General features: G+C 43.5%; 1 protein-coding gene across 1 annotated transcript; it reads left to right on the top strand.

The window, feature by feature from the left end:
* The first annotated feature begins 20 nt into the window (after positions 1-20).
* SLC46A3 (solute carrier family 46 member 3) lies at positions 21-17,409 on the top strand. Its single transcript, XM_008069443.1, has 5 exons — positions 21-240; positions 5,986-6,856; positions 9,051-9,134; positions 13,547-13,703; positions 16,891-17,409. The coding sequence occupies exons 1-5, from the start codon at positions 52-54 to the stop codon at positions 16,973-16,975; spliced, it is 1,386 nt and encodes a 461-aa protein (XP_008067634.1). The 5' UTR covers positions 21-51; the 3' UTR covers positions 16,976-17,409.
* Positions 17,410-25,564: the final 8,155 nt, after the last annotated feature.

Here is a 25,564-nt window from a genome sequence, read left to right as displayed (position 1 = left end):
TCATTTTTGTTTTTGTTTTTCTTAACAGAAGTCAGTTGCCCACCCGGCAAGATGAAGATTGTATTTGTAGAACCTGCCATCTTCCTTAGTGCGTTTGCCATGACCCTGACCACGCCACTGACAACACAGTACGTTTATAGGAGAATCTGGGAAGAAACCGGCAACTACAGTTTCTCATCTGATAGCAATATTTCTGAGTGTGAAAAAAACAAAAGCAGCCCAATTTTTGCCTTCCAGGAGGTAAGACTTTAAATTACCCCTAAAATGTAATTGAAAAGGAATGTATAACGGGTTTTAAAAAATAATAATAAAATAAAATACAGGGTCTCATTATATTTCCCCAGTCTGGCCTTGAACTCCTGGCCTCAAGCAATCCTCCTGCCTCGGCCTCCCAAAATGCTGAGATTATAGGTGTGAGCCTCCACAGTGGCCTAAATTGAAAGAGGGCACTGCACTCACCATACCTTGGTCTCTCAAGGGTGGCCATCAAAGTCCTAAATCCCACACCAAATGGCCTTTACTCAGTTCTTATCCCATTTAAAGTTTCCTGACACCTTTCATCTGCCTCTTCTTAAAACACCTCCTCCTTTTGTGACACTAGCTCTTCTTTCGGAAATTCCAGCCCAAATGTCATCTGCTCTTGGCTGTCTCCTTTCTCTGTCCAAAAAAAAAGTCTGAAAATTGAAAGACTACCTGGAATGAGCTACTTGGTGGACCGGGCGGGTAAAACCAGGTGTCTCTGCCCCTCCTTGTTCCTCTCACTCTTTATCCTAGCCCCTTGACTGCATCTGCATGTCCCTGCTGTCAGGGACTCTAGAAGGTGTCCTGTCGCTGAAGACTGCGGGCCAGCATCTGTCACGGGGTGGGAGAACATTTGTCATTTGGTGTCACATCAGTCTGGACTCCCAGGTGTTGAGGGGCAGCTGTGTGGGGACATCTGTGGCAGGGAGGACTCACTGTTGTTCTCAGGACACTGCAAATGTTGAGGCAGATATTAGGGAACTTCCTTCCTCCCTCTCCCTCCTCCTACCCCAGTTTTAAAATTTAAAACAGGAGGTACAGTCACCATCCTCCGGGCCCCTTAGGCAGCTTTGACACAAGTCTGCCATGTCTAAATGCAAAGTGATAGTATCCTGATTTGGAATTGTTTTTTCCTACAACGCCTCATAAATAAGCCTCATAAATAAAACTTCTGAGTAGCCTCGAAGACATCAAGGTTCTGGCATAGAGGAAAGTCATCCAAAGAGAAGGGCCAAGGTCTCACCTAGTAGTTTTATCTCCTTCCAAGAATGTCTCCTGTTATGTGCCATTCCCAGCAGAGAGAAGGTTCTATCTAGAGGCTCATCCATTTCTTTAAGTGTTATTCACGCAATAGACAAGTGTTTATCACACACTGTGCTGTGGTGACAAAGATAAGCGGCACATGGCCCTGAACCCAAGGAGTCCACCAGTCTCTCTAGGCTGAGAAAAATATACATCAACAGAATGGCAGTTAATACATTCTCTTAGTTTTACAGGCAGGGGTCCTAAGTCAGGGACCCCAGGATTGAAATCCTCTTCAGATTTCAAGTCTCGGGATGTTTTTTAATATACATACTTGGATCCCATTGGAAGACACTAACGCAGTGTCTTTCAACCTTGACTGGATGTTGGGATCACCAAAGAGTTGCTGTTTTTTGTTTTGTTTTGTTTTGTTTTGAGTTGGAGTCTCACTCTGTCACCCAGACTGGAGTGCAGTGGCCGCTCCTGGGCAACGCAGCCTCGACCTGCTGGGTTCCCACAATCCTTCTGCCTCAGCCTTCCAAGTAGCTGGAATTACAGGCATGCGCTACCACGCCCGGCTGATTTTTTGATTTATTGTAGAGATGAGGTCTCGCTGCCCAGGCGGGTCTTGAACCCGCAGGCTCAGGCAATCCCCTCACCTCAGCCTCCCAAAGGCGCGGGATTACAGGCTGAGCCACCGAGCCCAGCTTGTTTTTTTAATTGCAAAATAATTGTTGTACATATTTATGGGGACACAGTGATGTTTGGATACATATAATGTATAGTAATCAGATCAGGGTAATTAGCATCTTCATGATCTCGAACATTTATCATTTCTTTGTGTTGGGTACATGCACTATTCTCCTTCTAGGTATTTGAAACTATATCTTCTAGGTAATACCTAACTAATGCCTTCTCGATAATTGAACTGCAAGAAAAAAAAAAGCCCAGAATTTTCTTTTAGAGGGTGAATCCTTTGTAGTACAGGCTTCCCCCACTAGATAAGTGTTCTAGGAACCCATCAGCCCAGTGTACCAGCTAGCATTGTTGTGAGAGGCTGTCTTCAGTTTCAGTGAGGTTTTGTTTTGTTTTGTTTTGTTTTTGAGATTCTTTCGGTGCATTTGCCCATTTTATGACAGGTGATTTACGAGCGCACTTGTCCACGCTGGGCTGAGTATTCAGCAGTTTTTGATCAAAAACAGTGTGGCCCCCATTCCCCACCCTCCTTATTCACCCGGCCTTGCCACAAGCAGCTTTTTGTTTGTTTGTTTCCCCGGATGAAAAAAGTCCTCAGAGGGAAATGTTTTGCCAGTGTGGAAGAGGTGAAACAAAAAATGACAGAAGCACTAAAAGGCATCAGCACTGATAAGTTCAAAAACTGTTTTGAGCAGTGGAAAAAGCATCTCAATAGTTGTATCAAACAGAGAGTACTTTGAAGGTAACTGAAGTTTAAACATTAAGAATAAATATATCTTCTTTATAAAGAAATTCTGGGTCTTTGGGGTCCCATATAATAAATAGTGATCAGCCGGGCTCGGTGGCTCAGCCTATAATCCCAGCGCTTTGGGAGGCCGAGGTGAGTGGATTGCCTGAGCCCACAGGTTCGAGATCCGCCTGGACAACTTGGTGAGACCTCATCTCTACAATAAATAAAAAATTGGCCAGGCGTGGTAGCGTGCGCCTGTAGTTCCAGCTACTTGGAAGGCTGAGGCGGAAGGATCGCCGGAGCCCAGCAGGTCGAGGCTGGGAGCGGCCGGGAGCAGCCACTGCACTCCAGTCTGGGCGATAGGGTGAGACTCCAACTCAAAAAATAAAAATAAATAAAAAATAAATAGTGATCAGATCAGAGTAATTAGTACATCCATCATCTTAAATGTTTGTCATTTCTTTGTGTTGAAGGAGACATTCACTCTCCTCCTTCTAGGTATTTGAAACTTTGTATTGTTGTTAAGTCTAGTCATCCCACAGTGGTATAGAACACTAGAACTATTCCTCCTATCTAGCTGTAACTTTGTATCCTGTCACAGATCTCTCCCGTAGGCTTACAGCTTCCGTATTTGATTCTGTGTGGGGGAGGGACCTTGAAGGAGAGAAATCTAATGCCTGGAAGAGTCAGCTGCCCTCATCGATGAGGGGAGGCCGGTCTTGGTCCAGCCATCTTGGTGGTCTCTATGATGGTGCAGGTGATGAGTGCTGCACCCCCACCCCCAGCCTGGCCCAGCTGCTGAGAATCCCCCACTGCCCAGAGCAGTGGTCTCCATCAGAAGATTTTTGCCAAATTTTCCAACTGATTGACAAATTGTTCCTGTATTGTTTGTTTTGTTGTTGTGTTGTTTTGAGACAGGGTCTCGTTCTGCCACCCAGACTGGAATGTAGTGGTTTGTTCATACCTTACCGCAGCCTCAAACAACTGGCCTCAAGCAATCTTCCCACTTTAACCTCCTAAAGCACAGTGATTACAGGCATGAGCCACCACACCTAGCCTCATCGTGTATTGTTTGTTCATTAGATTAAAATTCAAGAGAACAGACTACTCTAGAGCCCTTCCCTTGAAGTTGGTGCCCCTGGACCTCCAAGCATTGGACACCACCCTGCCCTGATACTGCCACCCCCACTGGAGTGGTGGCCCTCTCATTGTGTGCTCCTTAGGACAAAGGAACATCTTTGCTTCCCAGGAAGCATCACCGTCACCTTCAGTGATTCATTCCATGACTGAAAAAGATACTCATCTTTTTATTTTAAATGAGCTTAGTGTTTGCCATGATAAAAATGGCACATACTCTTTATATTATATTTGGAAAATACAGAGAAGGGACAAGCAGAAGATGTTTTTAGATTGTGCACAATCCTTTCCCTCAAGTAACTCATGTCACGATTGTCATATCTTCCTTCTGTGCATGTCATTGTCTGTCACTGTCTAGTCCTGAGGAAGTGAGCTGTTTTCCTCTACAGTTCATTCCAAGCCACCATCTTTAGACAGTGCCATGCTCCTCTTTGGATTTTAGCTTCTATTTTTTTTTTTTTTTTTTTGAGTTGGAGTCTCACTCTGTCGCCCAGACTGGAGTGCAGTGGCCACTCCCGGCCACCGCAGCCTCGACCTGCTGGGCTCCGGCGATCTTTCCACCTCAGCCTTCCAAGTAGCCGGAATTACAGGCATGCGCTACCACGCCTGGCTAGTTTTTTGATTTATTGTAGAGATGAGGTCTCGCTGCCCAGGCGGGTCTTGAACCCACGGACTCAGGCAATCCACTCACCTCGGCCTCCCAAAGGCGCGGGATTATAGGCTGAGCCACCGAGCCCGGCTAGCTTCTTTTTTAAATCTTCTTTTCTTTAGTAAAGAAAGGAATACGTTTCTTGGGAATTTATTTGTAATAGGTGAAAAGGGCAATGACCTTGACAGATGCTCATCTTCCTCCTTCTTCAGAGCAATCCAGAAGACGGTCACAGGACAGGCCGTCGCTTCAGCTTCAGAACAGTGGGTACCATGATCTCTCGGTGCACACTGCTCATAGAAGCATCATACTATGGCCAGGACCAGGGCCCTTGGGGTCTACAGGTCCTCTGTATGAGTCAGACCCCACCAGCACATGTTCTTTGTATGGGTTCAAGTCCTCTGAGTGGGACTTGAATATCACAACTGCGTGTGGATGACGATGTCACCTTTTGATACGGGCTGAGCATCCCTAATCCAAAATCCAGAATTTTTTGAGCACCAAGTGGAAAATTCCACATGAAAGTGCTTAACACAAACTTTGTTTCTGTGCACAAAATTGTTAAAAATGATTTTGTGAAATTACCTTTATACTGTGTGTATGAGGCATATATGAGATATAAATGAATTCTGTGTTCAAACTTGGGTCCCATCCCCAAGATATCTCATTATGTATCGGGCGTGACAAAAAAATGTATAAACATTTTAAGAAATATGATCTGTTTATGACTTTTTGAAGTTGAAATTATAGTAGCAATGTGTAGTATGACGTTCGCGCAAAAGATGGCATTCGTCAAATGAATGCCAGTGTCACCATGCAACAGGCAGGACGGTCAAAGAAGATGGCAGAAGCAGGTTGTTGTTCGAGGAGCTCAAGGCCATTCTGAAGAGGTATTGGAAACTCAAGAACGTTGTGAAAGTACGACGACAATGGAGGTGTGAGTATGCACAGAACCTCCAACACGCCTGACAACTGCATGTATTCGTGATGAGTCTGAGATGCGTGGTCCTGTGTGTGATGTGCACAAGGGAAGACCCGGGAGGCCTCGTGCAGCACCAAGTCCTGCAGTTGTTTGTCATCATCAGAAGTGTCCGGATGCTGATAGGAACCACTGTGAGCCCCTGTTGTCATTGCAGAAGTGAAACGTGACTTGTATTTATCTTTTGTTACTCGAATATAATGAGTATTGCAATTGTAATACCATTTTTTTCCTTTCTTAAAATGTGTACACCTTTTTTGGCAGCCTTTGTATATGCAAATATTCTAAAATCAAAAAAAAAAAAGAATCTGAAATCCAAAACCCTCTGGTCCCAAGCATGTCAGAAAAGGGTCCTCAGACTACTTTTGCTCTGTGAACTGAATGGAGAGTGAAACTACATCTGGCACGCTCACGCACTGGTGATTCCCACCCAGGACCTACAGGCATCTGTGAGAAAAATAGGCACCATGATATGTGTGTGCACGTTGTGCAAACCTGTAAACACACCATCTTCTTTTTATTTCTTTGCAGGAAGTTCAGAAAAAAGTGTCTCTCTTTGGTCTGCAGATGGACATCAGCGGGTTAATTCCTGGTCTGGTGTCTACGTTCTTCCTTCTGTCTCACAGTGATCACCACGGACGAAAACTCCCGATGATCTTCTCTTCTGCCGGCGCCCTGGCCACCAGCGTCTGGCTCTGTCTGCTTTGCTATTTTGCCTTCCCATTTCAGCTTTTGATTGCATCCACCTTCATTGGTGCGTTCTGTGGCAATTACACCATGTTCTGGGGAGCCTGCTTTGCCTATATAGTTGACCAGTGCAGAGACCACAAACAGAAAACGATTCGAATCGCCATCGTTGACTTTCTACTCGGACTTGTTACTGGGCTCACAGGACTGATATCTGGCTATTTTATCAGAGAACTAGGCTTTGTGTGGTCATTTTTTATCATCGCCATGGCTCTCACTGTTAATTTGATCTATATTTTATTTTTTCTCGAAGATCCCATGAAAGAGTCTTCATCTCAGAATGTCACTGTGTCATGCAGTGAAGCCTTTAAAAATCTATTTTACCAGACTTACATGCTTTTTAAAAATGCTTCTGGGAGACAGCGGTCTTTGCTCTGTCTACTACTTTTTACAATGATCACGTATTTTTTCTTGGTAGTTGGGGTTGCCCCCATTTTTATCCTTTATGAACTGGATTCACCTCTCTGCTGGAGTGAAGTTTTTATCGGCTATGGATCAGCCTTAGGGAGTGCCTCTTTTTTTACCAGTTTCCTGGGCATATGGCTTTTTTCTTATTGTATGGAAGATATTCACATGGCCTTCATTGGGATTTTTACCACCATGGTAGGAATGGCTGTGATTGCTTTTGCCAGGACAACACTGATGATGTTTTTAGGTGAGTTCCAAATGTAGCCTTAGAACTAACCATGCTTGATGTTTATGTCAAAGGGATTTCTGTCTGTTGGGAGAGAAACTTTAATACAAAACTCTCTATTTAGCCATTCTAGTGTGATTAAAGGTTATAAAGCTAATTTGCCAGAAGACAATAAGCATAAAGCCAAATTTGCTTGAAAAATTTAATTCACTGGGGCATGGTGCCCCATGCCTGTAATCCCAGTATTTTGGGAGGCTGAAGTGGGAGGATCAGTTGAGCCCAAAAGTTCAAGATCAGCCTGGACAACGTAGCAAGATCCTGCCTCTACACTGAAAAAAAAAAAAAAAAAAAGCCAGGCTCGGTGGCTCAGCCTGTAATCCCACGTTTTGGGAGACTGAGGTGAGTGTATTGCCTGAGCCCGCGGGCTCGAGACCTGCCTGGGCAACTTGGCGAGACCTCATCTCTACAATAAATCAAAAATTAGTCAGGCGTGGTAGCACGCACCCGTAGTTCCAGCTACTTGGAAGGCTGAGACTGAAGGATCGCTGGAGCCCAGCAGGTCCAGGCTGCGGTGGCCGGGAGCGGCCAATGCACTCCAGTCTGGGAGACAGAATGAGACTCCAACTCAAAAAATAAAAATAAAAAATAAAATGAAAAAATTAGCAGGGCATGGTGGCACACCTATAGTCCCAGCTACTAAAGAGGCTGAGGAAAGAGGATCACTTAAGTCCAGGAGTCTGAGACAGCGGTGAGCTATGATTGTGCCTCTGCACTCCAGTCTCAAAAAAAAAAAAAAATTAAATTCACTAAATAACCACAATTTTCCAAAGTTGCATATTTGCCAAAAAATTCCTTTATGAGTCAGTTCTTCCATATAGCTTTCACCCAAATGAGCACTTCTTAAAATGCTTCTAAGGTAACTACTTTCCATAAAAATATTCAGGACAGTGATATAAAGTATTGCTAAAAAGATTTAGAAAAAAATTCATATTCATTGAACATACCCAAGAAGATTACTGAAGACAGGTTTTGCAAATCGCTCTTTCAGCAAGTTGATCATTTCCTGAATTGATTTTGATGAGTTGCTCTTTGGCAAATTGGGCTTTCCCTTAACTACCTGCCTCATAGCCGTTTTGTGGAGTTTAAGTAAGATACTGCTTTGGAGAATGCTGGGAAACTGGAAAGGGGAAACTTGGGAAGGGACTGATTTAAGTTTTTTCTCCAATAGAGGTGTTAATCCCCTGCTACCTTGCAGGGAAGCCATGTGACCAAGCAGATTTGGGCTTGACTTTCATGAATAACACTGGGTGATCTTGGGCAACTTAACTGCTCATTTTCTCATCTGTAAAATGGACATTTAATGAACTGTCAAGCACTTAGCACAGTTGCTACTATTTGGCAAATGCCAGGTTTTCTCTGTCTCCCAACAGGCTGCCAAGGCCAAATAAGATAATATGTGTGAAACACTTTGAAAACTTGAAAGTGAGCTGCAGATGTAATATATTACTATTTTATGATCTAATTAAAAAACACTACTGACTATTAAGGATCATAATTTAAGACCAGAGGCAATTTGTGTTCATGAAGTTATTCAGCTGCAAAGAACAAGAAAGACAGTAACTAGTTTGCTGGCTGGGCATGGCAGCTCATGCTTATAATCCTACCACTTTGGGAGGCAGAGGTGGGACGACTGGTTGAGCCTGGGAGTTCAAGACCCACCTGGGCATCATAGCAAGACCCCATCTCTATTTAAAAAAAAAACAAAAACAAAAGCAAGAACCAGTTTACCAATAAATGAATCAGTATAATAAAGCAATGCCAACACTAAGAATGCTAAGTCCAAAAAAGCAAAAACAAATAAAAACTAACTAGCAGTCACAATTTGCTAAATAAGAGGTTACTAGGTAATTAAGAATATAGGCAGATCAGTCTTAATTGGTGGATTATATCAATCTGGACTTTACACGAATTTTTGTTCTTGGTCCTGAAATAAGAATTCGAAAATAAAGCAGCCTTAAACTGACCTGGCCATAGCCTATTTTAATTCATTCCACAGAGTTTTACGCTATTAATTAATTCAATCTGTAGATGAACTAAGCAATTCACTCTAGATGCATGAGTTAGGAAGTTCATGTTTAGATGGGGTGAAAGTGTTTTCCATCTTATATCACCTCTTTCCAACTGAGCCAGTGATTTCCAGTGGTTTCTTTCCCAGCCAGGGTGCCGTTCCTGTTCACCATCATGCCACTGTCTGTTCTGCGGTCCATGTTGTCAAAAGCGGTTCGTTCTACTGAGCAAGGTGAGTTTGAATACACAATCTGTACCATCTCAGATCTGTGTGGGATCAATGCTTGATGCTTCAGAATGTTCTACTGCCCTTTTTCTGCATGGATCTCCTTTGAACGAAGAGGTAAACTCAGTAAGGAAGAGGTTTGTGCTTGGGCGAGGGAGACCTTGCCTGGGGCCTCATGCTTTTGGGGGCTCATACAGCCCATCTCTGGCCGTGCCCTGCCCCATGAGGAGAGGAGACCTCTAGGCCGAGCAGATCTGCCCCCCAGGAACCCATAGTGCCTCCTCCCTGTCTAGACCACATTATTAGGGTCCCCGTAATTCCCAGCCCAGACAGCTCTAGGTCCTGTCCAGTGGGTACCTGGATGGTCCTCAGCCCCTGTCCCTGAGGGTGGACTGTGTCCAGCGTACCCACTTCCAGACCAAAGGGGGAGCCAAGCAGTGACTCTTTATAGAGGGTCTGGCCAGCCCCTGGAATTGCAGGTGATGGGGTGTAACTGACCTTTTTTTATTAGAACAAGAGGTGGAGCTAGGCAGTGAATTGCCTGAGCCCGCAATTTCGAGACCCACCGGGGCAACTTGGTGAGACCTTATCTCTACAATAAATAATAATAAAAAAAAATTAGCTGGGCATGGTAGGTGCACCTGTAGTTCCAGCTACTTGGAAGGCTGAGGCGGAAGGATCGCCAGAGCCCAGCAGGTCAAGGCTGCGGTGGCCGGGAGCATGCCACTGCACTCCAGTCTGGGTGACAGAGTGAAACTCCAACTCAAAAAAAAAAAAAAGAACAAGAGGTAGAACAGAATGAGGGTGGGCTCTGGGCTGGTGCCTGCAGGCCAAGGGCCAGCCTGCTCAGGGTTATGCTCCTTCATGGAACTCTGAAAAAGGCTTGAGAGTTCTGAGTTTGTGCCTGGCCTTCCAGATTATTACAAAGGAATATTTTTCACAGTAGGGAGACAGAACATACTATAGTTAACAGTTTGTTAGCTGGGTGTGGTGGCTCACACCTGAAATCTCAACACTGGGAGACTAAGGTGGGAGGATCTTTGAGGCCAAGAGTTTTCAAGACCAGCCTGGGCAACACAGTGAGACTCCCATCTCTACTTTAAAAATTAGCCAGGTGTGGTGGTGTGTGCTTGTAGTGCCAGCTACTTGGGAGGCTGAGGTGGAAGGGTCACTTGAGCCCAGGAGGTTGAGGCTGTGGTGAGCTATGATTGCACCACTATACTCCAGCTTGAGCAACAGAGCAAGACTCTGTCTCAAAAACAAACAAACAAAAAATAATTTGTTAGCCAGACTTATAACTTACAACCTTTAAACACTTAAAATAGAACATATAGGCCTCTAATGATATTCTTACTCTGGGCCCCCCGAGATGGGAATATAGTGAGACCTCATGTCTACAAAAAAAATTAAAAAATTAGCCAGGTGTGGTGGCACACACTTATAGTCCCAGCTACTCAGGAGGCTGGGGCAGAGAGATCAATTGAGCCCAGGAGACTAAGGTTCTAGTGAGCCATGATTGTGCCAAAGCACTCTAGCCTGGATGACAGAGCCAGACCCTGACTCAAAAATAATAATAATAAAAATGACCATTTTGGGGTCAAAGTATTATGCACTCTAAAATCACCAGAGGAGAGGGAAATTCCACCGAGGTTTCAGAAGCCTCTCATGATCTGTATCATCTTATATAAGAAAAGTGAGAAAATGAGATTTGGGTCGTTCTTTGGAAATCTCTGTGCTCTACACTGCTATGAACTCAGCTAAAACCACTTTGAACTCCCTATCTTACCTGGGAATCACCCTGTGTTCCTTGTGATTATAAACTGGAATACAAGCCGGGCTCGGTGGCTCAGCCTGTAATCCTGTACTTTGGGAGGCCAAGGTGAGTGAATTGCCTGAGCCCGCGGGTTAGAGACCCGCCTGGGCAACTTGGTGAGACCTCATCTCTACTATAAATCAAAAACATTAGCTGGGCATGGTAGTACGCACCTGTAGTTCCAGCTACTTGGAAGGCTGAGGCGGAAGGATTGCCGGAACCCAGCAGTTCGAGGCTGCGGTGGCCAGGAGCATGCCACTGCACTCCAGTCTGGGTGGCAGAGTGAGACTTCAACTCAGAAAGTAAATAAATAAATAAATAAATTGAAATACAGTAAAATAGACTTGATTTTTGAAGTCTGTTGAATTAAAAGACAAAGTTTAGAAAATAAACTCCACTGCATATATCATTTCATTTCATCCTGTTTGTTTCTGGCAACTACCAAGCAAGTTGGCTTGCTCAGAGGAGTCCAGCTGCAAACCAAAGCGACTTGATAACAGTATGGCTCTGTGGGAACAGATGGAGCATGGGCTGACCTACTTCCCACCAAGAATGGATTAAAGCCCTTACGTAATAGGACCAGGACTGGGCGGGCAGTCTCCTCCACAACACATTCCTGGCTGTAGCAAGAGATCAGAAGTAAAAGAAAATAATGTAGTTAGACAGGTAGGAGAACTTCCTTCCAATTAAACTGACTGAATGTATTATCATAAATCATGGAGGCAGTAAGTCTGTCTGCATGCTGCTTGATGACTGAATTAGGCTTTTATTCATTCACTCAATATCTATTAAATATCTGCCACACACCAACCAGGACAGCTGGGCACTGGGGACATAGCAGCAAGCGAGGGCGAGGTGCACTTGGCATTGACAGAGTTTATTTTAGTTCACAGAAGACAAATAAATGACTCCCCGACATTTTGCAGAGATAGATTTATGTTTTATGAATGTCTTGTTATTCACTGAAGAATTGGAGGCAATTATGAGAATATGTGTAATAGAATGGGACGGTATCAATAGATGAAATCCTACACAGTCTAAAAGGTTAAGACCATGGGGGAAATTAGGATACAGACAGGTGAACCCTCTCATGTGGTTTTTCCTTCTCTCAGTCCAAGCAAACAATTATTTACATGATTTGTCAATAAGAAAAGCACTGCAACTATCATGGAAAAGTGAAGTTGGCAAATCAGAAGTGAGAACAATGGCCTCAGGTAGAGTTTGCAGGAAGCAAAAACTGTGTACACAGGAACTTAGACCATGAAAGTCATGCAAATTGGACTGGGACTGGTCACAACGTTTTGCAAAATTTGACAAAGAAGAAGAAAAGTACATTAAGATGGTTGACATCAAGACGGCTGGCCTGCTTTCTGGAAGTTTAACTCTTCAGTTGATGTGATCTTGTGTTCCAGACAAAGCTAAAAATTAATAGAATGTTCATTTCTTTGTGATTGTGAGCTTGGACTGACCATGCAGTCTTTCCATGCTTCCCGAACAATGCCAAGTGACCTGCCTCATCAAGGTCGGCGTGTGGCAAGGGCGACCACAGCAGAATCCCACTCTGCTCCATCCTGTGAGGGACATCCCCTCAGAGCAGAGGCAGCTGCAAGCCCATAATACAACAAAATGTTTTGAAGACTCACTTTGCCAGGCATGGTGACCTGTAATCCCAACACTTTGGGAGGCTGAGGCAAGAGGATTCCTTGAGCCCAGGAGTTTGAGATCACTGTAGGCAACAAAACAAGACCTTGTCTCTACAAAAAATTGAAAAAATTAGGTGGGTGTGGTATGTGCCTATTAGTCCCAGCTACTCAAGAGGCTGAGGCAGAAGGATCATCTGAGCCTAGGAGGTCAAGGCTGTGGTGAGCCATAAGCATGCCACTGCACTTTAGCCTGGGCAATAGAATGAGACTTTGGCTCAAAAAAAAAAAAAGGCCCACTTTACATCACACTGTGCAATAAACCTTCACCAGGGTACAGGGTGGTTGACTAAATGAGTCAAACATGCAGGGATCTAATGGTGACTAGACTTTTGGTCACTTTGGAGGGAAGGATGAAATTCAAATTGCAGAATGTATGATGAGGATGTCGTCTCTCTCTCTGCCATCAGCTGTCACTCTTGCCGGGATCAGGAAGCAGATGAAAAGGATTTCTTTATCTTTCAAAAGGCCCTAGGGGGAGCACTGCTTGTTGGAAGCTGTCCTGCCCATAACATGTCACAGACTAGCAGGGGATGGAGGGTGAGACCACATCCTCAACAACCAGGGTATGAGCAGCTTTGCCAGAGGCCGTGGGAGGGAGGAGAGACACTACTGTTTTCAAATGAGTCAGCTACCATCACCGTTTTAGCTTTTCCTGTGGACACTGGAACTCAAGTATTTCAGTATCTCTCATGAGTCAAGCCCAAGGAGAACTCTTTGCCTTAGTTTCTGTATCTGTGAAATGGGTTGCTGACTTCTCAGGGATTTTGAGGGAACAACTTTCCTTTACCAAGCAGTGCCCCCATGTTGCTGTTTTCAGTGAAGAGCAATTTTATTTATTCTCTTTGTTTGCTGTTTTGTAATCCAGCCTTTTCTTACTTTCCCTCCACACCCCTGTCCAACAGGTACTCTGTGCGCATGCATTGCTGTCCTAGAAACACTTGGGGGAGTCATTGCAGTGTCTACTTTCAATGGAATCTACTCAGCCACTGTCGCCTGGTACCCTGGCTTCACCTTCCTGCTGTCTGCTGGTCTATTACTAATTCCAATGATCAGTCTGTGGTATGCAAGTTATTTTTTAACCATTTTATCAAAGGACATCTGGATTAGGTGAATTCCTTAACCTCAGCAGTTAAAAAAAATTATGTCTGTTGAAATTTTGCCTCAGAATGTGCTTTTCTCAAGAACTGACAGACAGTTCGTAGCACATATACCAAAATGGAAACCATGCAGTAAGGATTAGTTTGGACTATGAGCAAGGATGATGTGCAGATTCATGAATTGTTCCAGATTTTTAAGAAATAAGAATTAAAGGGAAAAAAAGAGAGAGAGAGAGCTGGGCACAGTGGTGTGCTTCTGTAGTCCCAGCCACTCAGGTGGCTGAGGCAAGAGGATTGCTTTGAGTCCAGTAGTTCAAGGCCAGCCTGTACAAGACCCTCATTTCATTTAAATTAACTAATTAACTAGCTAATTAACTTAATAGGCATGATGACATCTGCCAATAATTTCAGAGACTTAGGAAGAAAGAGACAGTGACGTGACTGACCAGAACTAGGAGAAAGAAAGATGGGGTTAGAGACCCTGAGAAGTTATGCACCTCCCCCGCTTAAACAATTGAATAAATTAGCATCTAAGATTAGGGATGTGCACAGTCAAACTCTGATTCCCAGAGTACACTATCTCCTCCCATGTTGGCCAAAGACTGAGGTCATGAGATTGACTTTTCTATGGATTCTTGAATAAATGACAAAAGTAGGTAGAAGGTGCTGAATATTAAGAGCACTCTTTCCAGAAAGTTAGCTTGTTTCATGACTCTGTTTTTAAATGTAAATATTCAAATAAAACAAGAGTATACAATTCTACTTAGGAATAGTCTATGCAATAGATAGATCAGAGGCAGACATATAAGAGAAATATTTATTTCTCTGCCTTCCCTTTAACAAAAAGTGTGAGCCAACTAGATGAATGATCACTAAAATGCCCAAATATACAGAGGGCGCCAAAACAATGCAGACACATTGTAAGGAAGGAAAAGACTGCATTCAAGTTGTAATACTCATATACACCAATAACAAAAGATGAATACTAGTCACATTTGACTTCTGCAGTGACAAGAGGTGCTCACAGTGGTTACCATCCATGTCCAGACACTTCTGATGATGCCAAACTAAAAATAATACATAGATAAGATCGCTTAAAATGTGTATGCATTTTGGGGGCACCCTTAGTATTATTTGACACATTCTGTGGGGCCAAAGCATTGGGCTAAGAGCTCGTTAATCTGTCTATGCTAAGCTCTATCTGTTCCACGTGGCTGATGGCACAGCATGGTGATGGGAGCCAAGGGCCGAAGAGGCCACAAGGAGCCAGGCCTTCTGTGCTTTCTCCTGAGCACTGGGGACTGAGGCTCTGGGTGAGGGAGCACAGTCCCCCCCACGCAGATTTAAAGCATTCTGACAAGATGGCGAACTCCTTAGAGGACCAGCTCAAGTCTTATTCATAGTAGGAGCTCAATAATGATTGTCTAAATTGAATTCTGACACCTAGATCTGTGTTGGACAGAGTGCAGTGGTATTTACAGTTCCTCTAATTTTGATGAAAAGTTATTTTGACTGTCTTTTTTTAAGAGGAGACCATGTACCTATTGAATTAACAAAATTTCAAATATATAGTGTGTTAGTGAGCACAGGATAAGATAATCGGTCTTATATGCTGTTAATAGTAGTATTATTTTTATTCAGCTCTATCAGAAAGCAGTTCATGAACATGTATCAACGTTTTTTAAAAATATATATCGTGATTGATCTAGCAATTCCTTTTAGAAACCTACTGTAAGGAAATAATCAGTAATGTCAAAAATTGATATATAAAAAAGTTCGGCCAGGCATGGTGGCTCACGCCTATAATCCCAGCACTTTGGGAGGTAGAGGCTGGAGGATCACTTGAGGCCAGGAGTTTGAGACCAGTCTGGCAACGTAGTAAGACCCTGTCTCTACACAAAAATAAAAAATAGACTGGATATAGTGGTGTACAACCTACAGTCTCAGCTATTTGGCAGAGGCAGGAGGATTACTTGAGCTCACAAGTTTGAGATTGCAGTGAACTATGATTGTACCACTGCACTCTAGCCTGGGCAACAAAGTGAGAAGAGAGAAAGAGATAGAGAAGAAGAAGAGGAGAGGAGAGGAGGAGGGAGGGAAGAAGGAAGGAAGGAAAGGAAAGAGTTTATTATAGGAAAAATTTGAAATGACCAATCTGTCCAACAATAGGAGAATGTTTAAACAAGTAACAGTACAATGCCTTCCCTAATAAGAATTTATACACAGGGAGTAGAATAATGGGTAATTAAATTTTATTCTTTATATATATATAATGTTGCAACAGATGGATAAAGGTAGTTATCCTTTTAATAATCAGGTAACTGGCTGGGCACAGTGACTCAAGCCTGTAATCCCAGCATTTTGGGAAGCTGAAGCAAGAGCATTGACTGAGCCCGCAGGTTCGACCTCAGCAAGACCTCATCTCTACAATAAATAAAAAAATTAGCTGGGTGTGGTAGCACATGCCTGTAGTTCTGGCTACTTGGAAGGCTGAGGCAGAAGGATTGTCAGAGCCCAGTAGGTCGACGTGGGGGTGGTTGTGAACGTGCTACTACACTCCAGCCTAGGCAACAGAGTGAGACTCCAACTCGAAAAAAAAAAATCTCAAGAACCTGTCTTCAGTTATTGATTTATTATAGAGATGAGGTCTCACCAAGTTGCCTAGGCTGTTCTCGAACCTGTGGGCTCATGCAGTCCTCTCACTGTGGCCTCCCAAAGTGCTGGGATTACAGGCTTGAGCCACCATGCCCAACTCTGAGATATTTTTTAACCCTAGACTGCTCAATATTTTAAAAATCAAGATAGCACGCTGTTTTACTTCCCAGGGAATTCAAGTGTCTTGCTTTAGTTACAGCTATTGCATAGGAACTACAGTCGTAGCCCCAGATGCAACTGTTTTATGTGCACTACACAGACCAGACAGTGAAACAGTTGGGCCATCCCAGGGTCAAGATGGAAAAAAGCTCAGGTGTTTTTATATTATTTTCAGAACACGACACACAGTGAGTCTGTTGAATTTGAATGCTGGGATGCTCCTTCTGTGCATAAACTTTATCAAAAGCTGTGTGACCAGGGAAGGGACGGATACAGATGACTTGCCCATGTGTGGTCTTCATCTCAATACTCTGGTGTCTTGTTTGCCTTTGCAGTGTTGTCAAGTGTACCAGCTGGAATGAGGGCAGCTATGGCCTTCTCATCCAGGAAGAACCCGTTGAAGAGGCTTCAGACAGATGATTAAAGAACCCTAAATGCGCACAGCACACTGTGATCTCTGAAGACTGTAAATCAGCCCCACCACCAGCACGTTATTCATAATCAATGTTACACACCCCATCTTCCAAACTGAACAGTCAGAGACAAAACTCCTGGCTTCCGCCTCCAAAGGCACCATGCACTTTGAGGACTGTGAATATCACGAGCTATGTGTCCAGAACCAATCTCAATGCTTCTCACTTTTGGACTTAGGAAAAAAACTAAAACCGAGGAATGTAAGGAGAGATTAAGAAACTTGATAAAGTCAAAAGAAATCATCTCTCTGATATGCTCCCATTCCCTGCTGAGACCAAGGAGAACGCTTTACCTCAGTTCATCTGCAAAATGGGCTTCCGACCACTCTCAGGGACTTTTTTGAAGGCATAATAAAAATAAATCACTTGCTAATTGGAAAATAAGAAGCTTCAGATAGCTATACTATAATTTTACCTCTACTTGGGTGATGCTTTCTTTTCTAGAGCCCACTAAGGTACAATAAATAGAGCTTTTCAAGGATGAAAATCCTTAATAGAGAGGCACTTTAAAGAATATGTATTTTTCACTTAATATATTTCATCACTGACAGGCATGATAATATTTCTCTAGGTAACACGGATGGATATCTGAAAAACATAAGCGTATAAAGTTATTCTAAAGCAATTTAACAATTGAGGAAGCAGCTGATCCCAGGATGAAATGACTGCTACTGTAGTGCCAATGTCCCTTCCTGAGTCAGCAAGACAACTGCCACATTCCATCTCCCCCCCTGGGAATTCTACCTCTGACTTCTTACCCAGCTCGCGTTCATCTCCCCCCCCCCCCCCCCCGCCCCCACTGTGCTGAGAAGGGCGTTTCTCAAACACAGGTCATGTACCCTTCAAGTCTGAGTCCCTCAGCAGCTGTCACTGACAGGAAAACGATCACACAAGCAAGTTAGCCATGATTTCCCCCTCCCCATCTCGTTTCATACTGTCTTGCTCTCATCCAGCTTTTGTTTTTTTTTTTTTATAGAGACGGGGTCTCGCTGTGTTGCCAGGCTGGTCTCAAATTCCTGGCCTCAAGCAATCCTCCTGCCTCAGCCTTCCAAAGGGCTGGGATTACAAGTGTGAGCCCCTGCACCCGCCCCCTTCATATCTTTTTACACACTGTTGCACTTGCCCTTCCTCCAACAATACATTGTTGAGACTGAAACTTTCAAGTCTCAGCCGAAACAGTAACCAGCCCTCTTGCCACGCCCCCTCCATCCCTACAGGAACTCCCCAGCTCTCTGTGTATACTTCCATCTCAGCATTTTCCATTGTCTTGTCATTGTTTCTGCTCCTTGATAATCATCACCTGAGTACAAGGACAATCTTTGATTAGTCATCATATCCTCAATAAAAATTTATTGAACTAAATGACTACAAAATTTCATTTCACTTGTAAAAAAAATGGAAAACTATATATTTAACGCCTTATGAGAGTAACCACTGATATCCTGCCATAGTCATTAAGCCAGCCTTGTAAATCAATTGGAAACTATGCTAGCCCATACACTTTGAAAACTGATTTCCAGCATTTCCATAGGTCCTCAATATCTCCCATTTTCTAAGTCGCATAGGTAATCATGCAAATGCTTTGAAGTGCAACTAGATGGTTAATTTCATTGTAATCTCTTGAAGGCACGTACAGTCTTCTGTCTGATAGTATTGCTTAGGGCCTTTTTTCTGTAAGGAAATGAATGATTGTTTGACCAGCGAATAGCAATCATAATATACTAGGAATTCTTATTTCCAAAATCATTCCTTTTAGGTTTAACCAATGTCTTCTTGGGGCCCGCGTGAGAGCTGAGTGATTTACAGATTGACTCATTTTGTTTTCCTTCCTATTTCGATGTTCTTCCCAAATGAAAAGAAAAAGCACATTATAGTTTACAAAGTGCTTTCTCTATTAACTTGTTTTATCCTCTTATTAACCCTGTAAAGTATATCTTCATGTTCTCATTTTGCAGATGAGGAAGGTAAGCCTCAGAGTTGGCTTGATCATGGTTTCTCAGCTACTACCATGCAATAATATCACACAAGGAGGAGCTTGACACTACTGAGTTCTTCATAGCAGGGATTTGTGGTTACAGATTATAAACCCCAAAGCAGCCAGGCAAGGTGGCTCATGCCTGTAATCCCAGCACTTTGGGAGGCAGAGGCGAGAGGACTGCCTGAGCCCAGGGGCTCAAGACCAGCCTGGGCAACTTGGCAAGACCTCCTCTCTACAATAAATCAAAAAATTAGCTGGGCATGGTGGTGCGCACCTGTAGTCCCAGCTACTTAGAAGACTGAGGTGGAAGGAGTGCCTGAGCCCAGCAGGTCGAGGCTGTGGTGGCCGTGAGCATGCCACTGCACTCCAGCTTGGGTGACAGAATAAGACTGACTCAAAAATAAAAATAAGAAATAAACCCCAAAGTAAGTGGGGTGCATCATAAAGTGCTCACCAAAACCACATTAGCACAACCTATACCCAACCAAACTGCCTACAATTAGTGTCTTTTTTGATGTTAGACAAGATGTCCATAAAGTTCCTTCCAGCTTAACATTCCATGATTTTTATACATTTCATCTGAACTGAATAGGGCCCAGATGGTATTGTTTAATACAGCTGAAGGGTGAACAGATGGTTTCTCGGTTAAGTAAAAGCTCAATTTGAGATGTAGTTAAGTGTGTCAGGGATTAGACTGAGGTGGCCCAGGGCCAAAATAGAGCATGAATGACTTAGTTATCTCCAAAGTGTGTATCCTAAGAGACAATGAGTAAACGTGACGCTGCAGAGACTAGGGAAACATGCCGATGGGATGGGGGGATGTATACACTCAAGATGGAAACACAAAAGAAAAAGAAAAAGAAAAGAAAGCTGTCATCTAATCTCCCAAAATGCAACCTGATTATAAGAAGGAAGACTATTGATGGAAGGACCGGTGTCTAAGGAGCTCAGATAAAGGGAAACCGAAGAGGAAAAGCATGTTCTGTTTTATTCAGCAGGATACAAAGGGGGTTGGAGAGACCACATCTACCAGAAATGAATACTTCCATCCTTAGAAAGGTGTGCTTCTAGTTATACCTCCATGAGGCTATGCTCTTCAGTGGAATCGCCCATAGCCTGCACTGCACAGTTCCAAACCCTCCCAATCCCTTTTCTCCATTCCTGTACTCACTAAGTAATCCTCTGAGTACTCATTCAATGTCCAAAAATCCTGACACTAAGAATAGAGTGTCCTGGGTTCAGCTTTCTTGTCAAGAAATGTCTGTGTATCCGAATCCCCTGAGAACTTAAACAATAAAAATCCTGGGGCTCGTGCCCTGAAGATTCTGATTCAGCAGGTCTGCAGTGAGGTCTTGAATCTATTGTAGAAACCTCCCTGGGTGATTGACACATATGCAGATCTGGAAACCACTGCCCTGAATGAGTGCTTCTCAACCCTAGACGCACACTAGACTCATCAGTGCAGGTGGGGGGAGGTGGGAGATCGGGGCTTAGCAATAAAATAAAAACAGACACCAAGGCTTCCTCTAGGCCAGGAGTTCCCAAACTGCCAAGTCAAATCACCTGGGGAGCTTTAAGACTTCCAATGCCCTTGCCTCAGCCTAACCCCCATTAAACCAGAATTTCTGGAATTAAGATCCAGGTGGCATTTTTTTCAACGTTCTCCAGGCTATTCCAATAAGTGACCAGAGTTGACAATCACTATTCTTGGTCAGGGATCAGCAAACTTTCTCTGTAAAGGGTCATAGAGTAAGTATTTTAGGCTTTGTGGATTATACAGACTGTCACACTACTTACCTCTGTCTTTGTAGCACAAAGCAACTGAAGACCACACATAAATAAATGGGTACAGCTGTGCACCAATAAAACTTTATTTACAAAACAAGCAACAAGCTGTATTTGGCCCATGGACAGTTTACCCAATCCCTTCTCTGGGTGAAGAACACACACATTCTGGTTACCGGAAAGGTATTGTCTTTCATTGTAAATATTGGCACTTTAGGCTATAGAATGAATAAAATAGTGTGTACATAAAACTCTTGGCATAGTGCCTAGCTCCGTTGGGACTCAAAAATCGGTCTCATTTCATTAGCTTGCAACAAACATTTATTTCTTAAATGTTTGACAGTAAAACCATTGGGACCAGGCCCTATCTTCATCACACTCTAACTATGCATCATTTCCAAGAAAGCAGCCCGTGAGCAATGGTTCCACAAAGGTCAACAAAAACACAACAAAATATTAACAACTCAAGCAATACATGAAACTTCCTTTTCAATGCAACCGGAATCAAGTGCGCACCACCACACCTGGCTAATGTTTTTGATGTATTGTAGAGATGAGGTCTTGCCAAGTTGCCCAGGTTGGTCTCGAACCCCTAGCTCAGGCAACCCTCTAGCCTCTGCCTCGCAAAGTGCTGGGATTACAGGTGTGAGCTACCATGCCTTCTCCCCTCCCCCAAAAGCATCTTTTTCAATAGCTTACAGCTAATGCTACTTACGGTAAAAGGCCTTGCTGTCTTCTCATGAACACTGGGAACAAGGCTAGGATATCTAGTCTCACAACTCCTATTCAACACCATACTGAAAATTCTAGCCAAAAGACAAGAGAAAAAGATAAAAGGAACACAAAGTGGGAGGAAAAAAGTAAAACCGTTTATCTGTATGTAATATAACATATAAAACTCTAAAGAAACTTCCATTAAGAAAAAGAAACTGGCTGGGCGCAGAGGCTCACAAGCCAGGCATGGTGGCTCATGCCCATAATCCCAGCACTTCAGGAGGCCAGGGCAAGAGGATAGCTGAGCCCAGAGATTGAAGACCAGCCTGGGCAACTTGGCGAGACCTTGTCTCTACAATAAATCAAAAAAATTAGCCAGGAGTGGTAGTAGGTACCTGTGGAAGGCTGAGCCAGAAAGACCACCTGAGCCCAGCAGGTCGAGACTGTGGCTATGAGCGTGCCACTGCACTCCAGCCTGGGCGACAGAGTGAGACTCCAACTCAAAAAAAAAAACACAAACAAACTTCTAGAACTAATACATGAATTTAGCAAGGTTGTAGATTACAAAGGCAATATACAAGCATTGATTGTTTTCCTAGTAACAAGCAATGGAAAAAAAGTTAAAACAAATCATGTAAAAATTGCATCAATAGATATAAAATATCTAGGGATAAACTTAACCAAATATGTGCAAGATCTGTACACTGAAATCTATAAAACATTACTGAGAGAAATTAAAGCAGACCTAAATAAATGGAAAGAAATATCATGGTCATTGATTACAAGACTCAACATTAAGATATCAAAGTTAATATAAAACATACCAGAAAATCTTCATAACCTTGGATTATGCAAAGACTTTAGATAGGACCCCAAAGGCATAAAACACATATACACAAAGAGATTAATTGAATTTCATCTAAATGAAAATTTTCTGCATTTTGAAATACACCTTTAAGAAAATAAAAGGCGGGCAACCCCCTCAGGTCCCCTCCAGCTCTGGGAGTCCTCTCAATAAATCCTGCTTTAAAAAAAAGAAAGAAAGAAAAAGAAAAGGCAAGCTAAAACTCCAGAAGGTATTTGCAATACATACATATGACAAAAAAAACTTTATAACCAGAATATATAACGAAAACTTTTACAACCCAATGAGACACACCAAAAGTGTGTGTGTGTGTGTGTGTGTGTGTGGGGGGAAAAAGATTTGGAAAAGGCAAGTCACAAAAAAAGATACAGTAATGTCCACATCAGTCATCAAGGAAATGCTAATTAAACCCACAATGAGATACCACTACATACTCACTACAATGGCTAAAATACAAGAGTGGGACAATTCCAAGTGCTGATGACAATGTCAGGTAAGGGGAATGCTCATACACTTACCACATGACTCACCAGATCCACTCCTAGGTTACATGGCAAGAAAGGTGAAAAGACATATGCATACAGAAGCTTGTTTATAAATGTTAATAGCCCAAAACTAGACATGACCTCAACAGATGAACAGACAAGCAAAATGCAGTATATCTATACAATGGAATATTACTGTGCAATAAAAAGTAACAAACTACTGATATACTCAACAACATGTATAAATTCTTTTTTTTTTTTAGTCGAAGTCTCACTCTGTCACCCTGGCTGGAGTGTAGTGGCACACTCACAGCCACCGCAGCCTCAGCTCACTGGGCTCAGGCAATCCTTCTACCTCAGCCTTCCAAGTAGCTGGAACTATAGGCACGCACCACCATGCCCAGGTACTTTTTTATTTATTGTAGAGACAAGGTCTTGCCAAGTTGCCCAGGCAGGTCTCAAACCCCTAGGTCAGGCAATCCTCTTGCCTCCACCTCCCAAAGTGCTTGGATTATAGGAGTGAGCCATTGCGCCTGGCAAAATGCATAAATTCTAAAACCATCATACAAAGCAAAAGAAACCAGATATAAAACAAATTACACACTGTATGATCCTATTTCTATGAATCTCTTGAAAACAAACTAATCTACAAGGAAGGAGGTGAAGGGTTGCCCAAGACTTGGGGCAGGGAAGATAGGGATAAAAAGGCATAGGAGAAGCCAGGTGTAGTGGCTCATGCCTATAATCCCAGCACTTTGGAAGGCTGAGGTGGGAGGACTGCTTGAGGCCAGGAGTTCAAGACTCGCCAGTGCCACCTAGCAAGATCTCATCTCACAAGCAAATACAAAAAGTTCGCCAGTTGTGGTGGTGCACTTGTGGTCCCAGTTATTGGGAGGCTGAGGCAGGAGGTCACTTGCCCTAGGACTTCAAGGCTGCAGTGAGCCATTATCAGGTCACTGCACTCCAGCCTGAGATCCTGTCTCAAAAAAAAAAAAAAAAAAAAAGGCATAGGAGAGAACTTTTCAGGATGATGAAAACATCCTATACATCCTATATTTTGATTGTGGTGGTAACACAGTGGTATAGATTTGTCAAAACATAGAAGGACACAAGGGCACTGTTTTATGTAAGTTATATCTCAATAACATTTAAAGTCAAAAGATTATATTTGGAAAAGACAGACGGGAAGGGAAGAAAAACCATTCAAGTTGATTTTGTGCCTCTGTACTAGGGGTTCTCAAAGTGTGGGTCTGCAATGGTGGCTTCACCATCACCTAAGAACTTGCTAGAAATGAACATTCTCAGGTTTCAACGCAGCCCTTCTGAATCACGGACTCAAGCAGTGCGACTCAGCCATCACCTGTGTCCTCCCCACCAGTGCTCCGGTGATTCTGGAGCCACCAAAGCCTGAAAACCACAGCTCTTCACGACACCAAGGACTGCTCTCACCTCATTTGCCCTTAGTGTGCACCTGTGTTGAATCCAACTTTTTTCTTTTTTTTTTTTGAGTTGGAGTCTCACTCTCGCCCAGACTGGAATGCAGTGGCCGCTCCCGGCCACTGCAGCCTCTGCCTACTGGACTCGGGCGATCCTTAACCTTAGCCTTCCCTTTAAACTATCAAAACGACACCCAGCTTCCCCTACTTGAGTCCACTATTATCTTATGTAAGGGTACTATATGATACTCTAAAAGCACTTTCAAAAGTGATGCCTTCACACAGTCCTGAATCTTTTTTTTTCTTTTTTTTTTTTTTTGAGTTTGAAATCTCATTCTTTCTTCCAGGATGGAGTGCAGTGGCATGATCATAGCTCACCAAGGTCTCAACCTTCTGGACTCTAGTAACCCTCCTACCTCAGCCTCCTGAGTAGCTGAGACCAACGGTCCCCAACCCTTTTGGATTCAAGGACCAGTTTTGTGGGAGACAATTTTTCCACAGATGGAGAGTAGAGAGAGAGGGAAGGGGGGTGAGGAGAATGTGCCGTCAAACCTCACTGCTCATGTTAATCTGTATTTAGATTAACACCCTGCGCTGGCATCACCACCTCAGCTCCACCTCAGATCATCAGGCATTAGATTCTCGTAAGGAGCGTGCAACCTAGAATTGCTCGCAGGCGCAGTTCACAAGAGGGTTCACACTTCTATGAGAATGCCGCTGCTGATCTGACAGAAGAGGGAGCTCAGATGGTAATGCCAGAGATGCTGAGTGGCTGTAAATACAGATTACAGATGAAGCTTCACTTGCTCGCCAGCCTCTCACCTCCTGCTGTGTGGCCCAGTTCCTAACTGGCCCAGTGGCTGGGGACCTCTGGCTGAGACCACAGGTGAGCGCCACCACGCACAGCTAATTTTTATATTTTTATATTTTTTTGTAGAGATGAGGTCTCCTTATGTTGCCCAGGCTGGTCTCAAGCTCCTGGGCTCAAGCAATCCTCCTACCTCAAACTCCCACAGTGCTGGGATCACAAGTGTGAGCCACAGCGCCCTACCCTGAATTTCTCATAGATGGAAATGGGCAAAGTCTGCGGAGCCTTTTGATTTCTTTGGATTTGGCCTCCAGGGGGCATACTGGGCTCTTGGTGAGGCCGTGGCTTCCCCAGTTGTGGGTGTTCTTGGAGACTCAGATCTTGGTTTCTGCTGACCTGAGGAACGAGCTCTTGGGCTGCTGTAGCTTGCTCTGAGGATCTGAACTTAATCTCTTGCGTTAAACT

This window comes from Carlito syrichta, unplaced genomic scaffold (genome assembly GCF_000164805.1).
Source record: "Carlito syrichta isolate Samal-C Ts95f unplaced genomic scaffold, Tarsius_syrichta-2.0.1 Scaffold312037, whole genome shotgun sequence".
Classification (NCBI taxonomy): Eukaryota; Metazoa; Chordata; class Mammalia; order Primates; family Tarsiidae; genus Carlito; species Carlito syrichta.
This window is presented reverse-complemented; position numbering and strand designations above follow the sequence as displayed.

What these genes read in the sequence shown, in the direction of transcription:
- SLC46A3 (XM_008069443.1), top strand. Translation starts at nt 52, where the DNA reads ATGAAGATTGTATTTGTAGAACCTGCCATCTTCCTTAGTGCGTTTGCC. An exon ending in CAATTTTTGCCTTCCAGGAG is followed by an intron (nt 241 to 5,985) that starts GTAAGACTTTAA and finishes ATTTCTTTGCAG; the next exon opens with GAAGTTCAGAAAAAAGTGTC. An exon ending in GGTTCGTTCTACTGAGCAAG is followed by an intron (nt 9,135 to 13,546) that starts GTGAGTTTGAAT and finishes CCTGTCCAACAG; the next exon opens with GTACTCTGTGCGCATGCATT.